The sequence below is a fragment of the Sinocyclocheilus anshuiensis genome, unplaced genomic scaffold, assembly GCF_001515605.1.
Source record: "Sinocyclocheilus anshuiensis isolate Anshui unplaced genomic scaffold, SAMN03320099.WGS_v1.1 scaffold936, whole genome shotgun sequence".
NCBI classification, from domain to species: Eukaryota; Metazoa; Chordata; class Actinopteri; order Cypriniformes; family Cyprinidae; genus Sinocyclocheilus; species Sinocyclocheilus anshuiensis.
In genome coordinates this window covers 676844-686523 of record NW_015552621.1, presented here as the reverse complement: position 1 = coordinate 686523, position 9680 = coordinate 676844, and the positions used below count along the sequence as shown (strand labels likewise).

The 9680-nt window shown below is 35.4% G+C and overlaps 1 protein-coding gene across 2 annotated transcripts in view; it reads right to left on the bottom strand.

Annotated features, from left to right (window-relative positions):
* LOC107666255 (putative Polycomb group protein ASXL2) overlaps positions 1–7689 on the bottom strand; it is an 18034-nt gene extending 10345 nt beyond the window's left edge. The window contains exons 1-5 of one of the 2 annotated variants that reach the window (XM_016457474.1): positions 7363–7689; positions 4665–4747; positions 4431–4433; positions 1933–2041; positions 715–859 (exon numbers count right to left, since the gene is read on the bottom strand). In XM_016457474.1, the coding sequence (XP_016312960.1) occupies positions 715–859; positions 1933–2041; positions 4431–4433; positions 4665–4747; positions 7363–7419 (397 nt within the window). In that variant the 5' untranslated portion in view covers positions 7420–7689. The remainder of the gene's footprint in view (positions 1–714; positions 860–1932; positions 2042–4430; positions 4434–4664; positions 4748–7362) is intronic. The other variant, XM_016457475.1, reaches the window with a different exon arrangement.
* Positions 7690–9680: the final 1991 nt, after the last annotated feature.

The window sequence follows — 9680 nt, the reverse complement described above, 5'->3', positions numbered from 1 at the left end:
TATATATATATATATATATATATATATGCTATTCTTTTGAACTTTCAATTCATCAAAGAATCCTGAAAAAAAAAAATGCATCATGGTTTCCACAAAAATATTAAGCAGCATAACTGTTTTCAACATAAATATATAAATAATAAGAAATGTTTTTTGAGCAGCGAATCAGCATATAAGAATGATTTCTGAAGGATAGTGTAGTAGTTAGTGACTGCTAGAAAATTCAGCTTTGCCATCACAGGAATAAATTACATTTGAAAGTATATTAAAATAGAAAAAAATCATTTAAATTGTAAAATTATTTCACAATATTACTGTTTTTTTACTGAATTTTTGCACAAATAATGCAGCCTTGGTGAGAAAAAGCGACTTCTTTCAAAAACATAAAAAAAAATCTTACCAACCCCAAACATTTGAACGGTCATGTATATTGCATTTAAAGTAAGAAATTATATGTTAAATGTTAAAATAGTTTGTTCTATCCCAGTTTAATACACAGAAGCAAGCCGTTTGTATGCTAATTCCCCCAAAAGTGTAAGTAGCACTTTGGTAATATCATTGCTTTGTTTCAGTGGTCCAAGACAGGTGGAATGTTCAGGAAACCTGTTTAAAAATTACTATTAATTCTGCAGTTCTGTTTGGTGACACTAGGGGTGCAAAATGTATACACTCCAGCTCCAAGTATGGCTATTCAGAATTCTTGAAATATGATACCTCTCCTCTTCCACCTTCCTCTGCGTCCATCTTTGCTGTAGGTAGTGGTGCTGGTATTTTCTGTGCTTCGGGTATCAGACATGTTATCACTGCTGTCCTCTGAAGCATCTTCTGACAGTTCCTTCACCACATCTCCAATGTCCTTCTGCTTACATACAAACACAAGCCACACACGTCACATGCCCAACACTAATTTCCAATAAAACAGCTCATTTGAATCTGATCAAACAGTTAACGTTAATTAATACATTTAATAGATCATTGGGAGAAGTGCGGACTGTTATGCTACCGTTAACTGAGCATTAATTATAGCAGTGGTACAGTAAATATTCATGTCATTCAGCACCATATGAACAAACCAAAGCAAGAGAAAACCCACATTTATATTTACTTTTATTCAGACACTTTTTTCCAATGCAACTTACAGTGCATTCACGGTAGACATGTTTGCAGTATAGTGCAATAGTGTCCGCTCACTTTTTCAGCAGTGTTGGTTCCTGAAGTATTTTTTCCATTCATTTTTCCCATAGGGATTTTGAAAAATGCTTTGTTAAAGCATTATAAGCCATGAAGGTGAAACACAACATTACGAGGTGAATCACAACATTACAAACTTATATTTGAAGCAAAAAGTATTTGAAAATCAGGCAAAAAGACTAACAGCTTTAGTGAAGGAAATAACTTCAATTTCAATGCATTGCAAATGACTTAATCAAATTAAAAACAATGGTGAAATATGAAATAATTATTTTTAAATTGTTTGTTTGTAATTGTTTGTGTATTTTGAGTTTTGAGAGAGTAAGGAGACCATCTCGATTTCGTCCTTCGTGGTGCTTCATGGGAGAGCGCGTTCACTACAGAGATCTGTAGCATCATGGGTGTCAACAAATTCTGCTGTTAAACATGATTATTTTAAAAATAAGTTGAAATAATGAGAACAGATGGCTTCCACAAAAGCACATACCATCGAGTAATAACCTTGGAGCTCACAACAGGTCTGTCTTTAAAGGTTTACCAATTATCGTTAAAAGCACTTTCCTCGTGGGGAAAATGAATGGACTTTTTATTTCCAAAACCGCTCAGTACATCTTCTGAAAATTGAATCTATGATTGTTGTGATGCTAGCACCATGTTGAGTTACAGAAACTGAGCACAGGTAAGAAACAATTATTCTGTGAGAGTTGCAGTGAGATTCTGGTTCTGGTTAAGCATGTTTACCTTCAGTGTATAGACTCCCATTCTGCCGGGGACCTTGTAGAAGATCCCTTCCTCTCCGCGTGAGTTTGTATGGAGCATGGCATTGAGACAGGCAAGAGGCGACGTCCCACTGAAAAAAAAAAATACAATAAAATAAATCAGCTGATTAAATCAATCGCCCTCTTCACACAACTGAAAAGCTGCAACAAAGATCACGGTTTAGTGATTAATTTACCGGTAATTGTGCATGTATTAGGGGTGTAACAATACACGTATTCGGATTGAACCGTTCGGTACGAGGCTTTCGGTTCGGTAGCCTACGCATTACAAACCGAACAATTCATTGGAGACAGTAATCCTATTACATTTGGGGGAAAAAAAGAGCTTAAAGTGTGTGAAATATAATGTACTCCAAGTTATGACGGTGAAGTAGTTCGTTAGAGTTTTCCCTCTTTTCCTCACTTTTATTCGCTTTTAAATAGCTTGTAAATGCTTGTGCGCATTTTACTTTCACTTTCGAACTAACAGCATTTCGGCGTCAATTGATTCAATTGACAACAACAAAACAGTACGATAAACTCACTTGCATTAAACATAGAATGTTTAATTTATTAACAAAACGAATACAAACATAACATGCTATAGGCCTAATATAAAGTAACAAATAACTTACACAAAGTTTAAATATAAAACACTGAAAATCAGCAAACACGGTGGAACCAAATAAATAAAAAACGAATGTTAAAAAAGCTTCCAAAATCATCTTAGATAAACGGCAAAAGTCAAAAGGCCTTCCAAAGTCTAAAATATTTTTAAGATCATATGATGCTAGTTTAAAAAAAAAAGAAAGAAAAAAAAAGGAAAAATCAAGGAAATTTGTCTGGCATTTCTTTGTTTTTGCTGTTTCGAAAACATACCGAACCGTGACACCCCTGTGTCGTATCGAACCGAACCGTGAATTTTGTGAACCGTTACACCCCTAGCATATATGTCAATATAAATTTAAATGAAGTAAAATTATTTTATATAAAAAAAAATACTGAAAACATGCTACATTACAAGTAGTCTGAACGAATGAATATGCCAAAAAAAAAAAACAACAACAACTACAAAAGTCTGGCTCTTGATCTGGGCATAACAAAAACATATTAACAGTGTTATTTGTTATGTCTTCCATTTATAACTGTGCAGCAAAATGCAAAATGTACAAAATACAGGTAAGTTATACTAGTATAGTCTAAACTTCTACAAAACGATCTATCATTACCGCCGCCTATCTCTCAAATGGACCATTGACATATCTACGATCTCAATTAGGAGTGTCAATGGTCCATTTGAGAGATAGGTGGCGGTAATGCACTTATAAGTCTGCGATGCGCCGTTAAGCAAGAAGAAGAAGACGACGCGTCACGGCCGGCTGTCGAGGACGCGCTCAGGACAGTTCAGACATTGCAGTGCATCAGACGTAAAAAAACCGATATACTGTTCAGTTTCTTGCACAGACCGATCGTTTCGTGTCTTTACACATCAATGTATCGTCACGAGCCGCAGGGTTTAATTTGGTTTTGTTTGTGTATGTTTTTTTTTATTCTCAAAGCCCTGATTCCCATTCACTTCCATTATAGGACTGACAGACTGCAACGGTTTGAGTTAAAAATCTTCGTTTGTGTTCTACTGAAGAAACAAAGTCACCTACATCTTGGATGCCCTGGAGGTAAGCAGATAAACATCAAATTTTCATTTTTGGGTGAACTATCCCTTTAAGACAATCTTTCAAATTTCAATTGTATGCAAAGACAATATAAATGTAAATGTAAAGACAAAAATAAATAAATAACTTATGTATAGTTTGTATGTCAAAGGAATACTTATTAAATTTTTTAAATAATTTTTTTTTGTATTACTATTTTGGTTAAATATATTGTTATTTTTATTCAGTTTTGGTTTTAGACAGTTCAGTTTTAGTTTTTATTTACTTGCAGTTAGTGATTTAGTGCTTGAACTTATAAACATATTTTAGTTAGTTGTCAATGCAATATTTTTAATTTTCAGTTTTTCTGAACTTTCTGAACTGAACATTTGATCTTATTTCAGCTTTATTTCAATTCATAAAAAAGTTTTTTTAAACGTTTTAGTTTTAAAGATCACAACACTGAGGGAGTTATATTTTCTATTATTTTTGTTTTGTACTATTTGTCTTTTCAAGAAATCTGATTAACGTTTTAGCCTATAACAAAATTAATTACAATGATAAAAATACAGGTTTAAGGAGGTTAAACACATTTAGTACGTAGTTATTATGTAGCATCTTCAAACAGAGCAAATCTGTCAGAAGCACAACAAGCCACTAGGCATTTCTGAGGACAAGCACTCTGGTCAAAGCCATGGCCATTAGGTCCTCGCTCTTGGGAGTCCCTTTGCATGCCATGTCAACTGGGGAAATGTTAATAACATGCACAGGGATTGGCTAATGGATTTAAGTTAGTTGGAGGGGAGGGTGTACTACTGTATAATCTTACCTTCTGGAAGACAACAGAGAAATGAAACAAAAAAGAGATGTGACAATTAGATATGTGGCCACATTAAATTAGAAAAAAAGACAAAAAAAAACTATAAAGAAAAAAATGTATATGATGTGGTACAGTTCAGGGGCAGCCTGCACAATCTGAGCTAGAAGTAGTAAAGTGTGTGTGATAAAGAAATGGCTATTTTAATAAAGAAGTACTCAGCAAACATCAGTAGAATGACCTCACCTTATCTCCTTAAGCCCTTCTTTCTGAATCACTTGCAGGATCTCTTTATGACTCATCGGTGTGTTGGGGTACTTCTCAAGCACCTGTGAACAGTATTACGGGAACAAGTGAACAATTCAGCAGTGACTCACACTAACGCAGCAACCGCAGAGAAAGGATGAAGTAGATCTGATGGTCAGTGCAAAAGAAGGTTTGGTTAAACAGTAATGCCTGTGAATTCTATCATTAGTTGACCTCAGTGAAGCAGACAGCCCTCTCTGTGAAACTGACCTACTTCTGATTGGGTCGGAAAAAACGTTAGTTTGGATGAGATACTTCGAATTCGGAGTTACATTCAAAAGTGGTCATGTTTCGAGAGTTTGGGAAATGCAAATGGACTCCAGACATTCCAAGTGATCTGTGGCTTTTAGCCACACATGAAGTCAGCTGCTGGATGGAGGCCCAAGAGCTGCTTCACCTCTGCTGTGTCACACTGATGATGTGATCTCACATCCTGCATTCACTTCAGTCATTCTTTATTCTTTTCGTCATTTATTCATCAATGCATTTTCTTAGACACAAGGCACATACAGTGGCCCCGAAATGTATCTGGACACCAGTGTTATTTTATTATCACTCATAGTTTTTGGTTAATATTTTGAATTAGATTATATTTTCATGTTTTTTTTTTATTTTTTATTTAATTTAATTAATTTAAGACTTCAGTCACTCTTCAGTTATAAATCTATGAATTTCTGCTGCAATTAAATGATGTCAGACCTTTTCTCAGGAACTTTTCTTTTCGGAGACATTTTAGCACAACACGTGGATGTATGAAGTCAGTTTCAAGTACACAGGTGTCATTTTATATAATGGATTGATATTTGCAAAGACACGTTTGTCCATTCTAACAGCCCAAATATCTTTTGTGGCCACTGTATTGTCTGATTCTTTTAGAATATGTAAGAAATAGTAGATAAAAAGGCAAAACGCTACCGAGGTACACATGCACATCTGCATTTTCTCCATTAGCCTCTTTTGTATATAGATAAGTTTGAATAAAAAATAAAAATGACAACCAATGGCAACTATTAGTCTGTGTGGCGTGTGTGCTTTGTTTTTCACTAATAATGGAAAGTGTGAGTCATTTCCTTAAATCAGTTCTTTCGATTAGTTCCCTTCAAAAAAAACATTTAAAAAAAAAACATTCAGGGGATCTTTATGAATGCAAGCTTACAGGGGTGGTCTTTAAGTGATCTAAATGACTGGAGAAGTCCTGCATATGTCACCAGAGAGAAGACTGTCATTTCCACCAGAAGATCAAGTTGTTGTTCTTTTATGTATCTACGGTTGGTTGGTACTCTGTTATACTGTATATTTGTTTGTTGATTTATTAATAATAATAAATAACAGAACACACCAAACTGTGTATTTTGACATTACAAGATCAAAATTTTACATATGCACATATAAATTGTTCGCAATAAGATCTATAACATTTATAAAACAGATACAGTGAATTTTCATTTCATGCCGACTTGAGTTTTATTAATAAGGGTTTTTACTGTAAGTGCATGTGTCCTAGTTCAGAATACCGCAAACCTGTTATGCAATCAAGTCATAAGCAACCTTCGTTCACTAAGACAGTGTTTCCCAACCTTTTTTCAGTCGCGGCACCCTTTGGAAATTTTAACAAACTTGTGGCACCCTACAAAATAAATTTAAAATATTAAAAAAGGATTTTTTACACGGCACCCCTGCTCTCGACAGACGGCACCCCGGTTGGGAAACACTGCACTAAGAAATGGACTTGCTCTGTTCTTGATCTGCTGAACCGGATCCCTGCGAGTTGGACATGTCCAAATAATGCGCCATTCAGACCAATTCGTGAATAAATATTTCCGTCTGATTTGTGGATAACCGATTCAGTAAAAAGATCCGATCGAAGACGTTCCGCAAAACAGGTGCATAATCAGAAGTTGTGAATATACCTGAAGCTTCAGGTTGAAGTCCTGGAGGGTCACTTGTATCTCTGAAGACAAACACTGTTCAGTTACAGTGTATCAGCTTCGTGTGTAGCATGTTGCAAACTCGGTCAAACGTTAAATGCAACAGCAATGCGGAAAGTTCCTCAAAATATCAAAAATATAGACAAAACAACAATTTCAACGGCGTCCAAAAGTAAACAAGCTCTGTTTGACAAGCTCGCGGTCTCTACCGACACAACATGCTTTAGCGGGAGGTAATTCTGGCCGTTAACGGCAGAAAACACGGACGAATTCAAAAGTAGAGTAGTATTAAAGTGTCGTCGGTAGGTTAACGACAATACTGGGTTATTTATGCGGGTTTAGGTGAACTAAGCTAACTGGCTAACCAGCGAAGTGTCACTAGTCTATAAGCGCGCTAAGCTGCCTCGCGCGAGCTAGCAACTGACACGAACGCCAAGCTACAGTAGCTTCATCAAATCACAACCCGGATCAAAAAAGTTCCCAAATGGTACGTAATTATGAAGAGAACCAGTTCACGCATGCGTTACGTCACGCTTGATAGCGTATGGATCTATATGCACTTTGGCAACACCAACCGAAACCAGGCCCTGAAATGCACACGCAATACTTCGCCTACACCAGCGGGTCATGAACTCATAAACACAGTTGTACAAGTGGGAGCATAAGGCGAAGACAAACTAAACAAACGCCCAAGAAGACTTCGGTTTTACCGTTTTGGCGGCCTCTGCCCACGTCCTCCCCTTTTTCTTCTTCTGTCTTTCCCTCATGTCTGCGGTCGGTCGCGAAAAATCGACCTGCTGGATGCTGTAGAAAGTGTTGCTTTAGTTACCGTGCAAGACCTGCCATCTCTGCCATATTGGGTTTTTACTGTAAGAGACTAATCATGTGACCCTCTGGGAAACGTCATCTTACTGTACGATGACAGTTCATGGGAAACCACCTACCAGGCTCTCTGGCCATTGTTTTCATTTGTATAAACGTTTCAAACTCCAAAACAGACACACACGCTTACACATAGTATCCATTTTAAGCGTTTATACGGGTCAAATTACATGCATTTAGCAGAGGCTATATCATTATGGACTTGCAACAACAAGAGCTTTGCTTTCAGGTTAGATTACAGCGGTCAACTGATGGTAAATATATATTCATAAGTTATATGTATTTATAAAATGTGTCTTAGGCTACACTTGATAATGCATGTATGTCGTTGCTTCAAAAGAAAGATGCACTCTGTCATTTTGCTAGCTAACATGTTTTACACATGAAATGAATAACACTTTTGAGAAGCATTTATGTTAGCAAACATACTGAGAGATAAGAAGACTCCTAAGACTTCTCATTAAGACTACATGGTGCAGGTCGCCCCCTCATGGCTGGTGCCATTTTGACAGCACATGACCAGCAATGTAACGCATTTTCACTTTACAAAATATAAAACTTGAGATGGTGTGTTGACACAGGCCTGGTTTTAATGTCAATCGAAGTGCATTCTATTTATAATTGATAGAATAGTACAAATTTTGGTTATTAGAGGAATTATGCTTAGCACATTTAAAATTAATACAGTTACAACCAGTGTTGGGGAAAGTTACTTTTAAAAGTAATGCATTACAATATTGCGTTACTCCCTAAAAAAGTAACTAATTACGTTACTTAGTTACTTTTTATGGAAATTAATGCGTTATATTACTTTTGCGTTACTTTTTAAATATAAGCAGTGCTTGATTGTTTTTAATATAAGAAGTTCTATTTATAGCAAATGTAAAAGCCCTTTCACACCAAAAAGTGTAATGAATAAACCTCAGGCTGAAGCAAAAGTAAATTCACGTCTGTACAGTAGAATGCAGAAGAAGAAACACTCTTCAGCAATAAAAAAAAACAATGAAGCACAATTGTTAGTTTATCTAAAGTCATTTTTGCTTATTAGTATGGTTGAACTGGATCATCAAAGGTCAGCAGCAAAGATATTGGTTAATAAAATGGGATTAGATACATTTGTATTATTTAACATATTTAATTATTGCAGGTTTGCGTCATATTCTGAGTTTGCATTTCACTGTTTTAATTCATTTTGATGAATACTAAATCTGTTTTTTGTGAGTGGGATGAATTAATGCACATTCACATTTAGTCTAGAACTACAGTAACATCATGTTCACACAGCGCACACAACTCCTCTGCACTTCCGATTTCTCCCAATATGGGGACAGGAGAGCTGTCAGTCAATAAATGGGAAAACAGTAACTGGCATTACTTTTTTGAAAAAGTATATTTTCTTGTAAATTAAAAAAGTAATGCGTTACTTTACTAGTTACTTGAAAAAAGTAATCTGATTACGTAACTCGCATTACTTGTAATGAGTTACCCCCAACACTGGTTACAACATTTGGTTGTCTACAGCTTTCCACTGTAATTATAACCGTTTTCTACTTAACAGTGAATTCCACTCACTTAACTGACACTCAAAAAATTAATTAATTACACTTAATTTAATTTAATACAGTTTTTATGCAATTTAATTTAGTTCTTTCAAAATAAATATGTTTAGTTGGATTAACACAATTTAGTTGGTTTAGGTCAAATTAATTTACTAGAGTATGTTTCCTTCTATTACATTTGTCATACATTTTCTTGTGTGGGACCAACTTATTTATTTATTTTATTTTTTACTGAGGTTTAATTTATTTTCTCATGTTTAAACAAGCAGTTTTGTTCATCATTATACAAAACATGTAGTGAACAATGTATATAATGGGAAATAAGGAAAGACTGGTGTCAATAATGGCATTAGAATACTTTTTACTCACTGAGTGGCCAAAGCCTGAGCACAAGTGCCACTCTTTAGCATAATGGACAATCCACACATTTCTAAAACATCACAGAAGCTCCTCCAAATGTCTAACATTAAACAAACATGGCTTTCACTTGACTGACACACACACACACACACACACACACACACACACAAAGATTAATGTATTTATAACGCAAATTAATTAAGTACATTTACATTTCAAATATATTA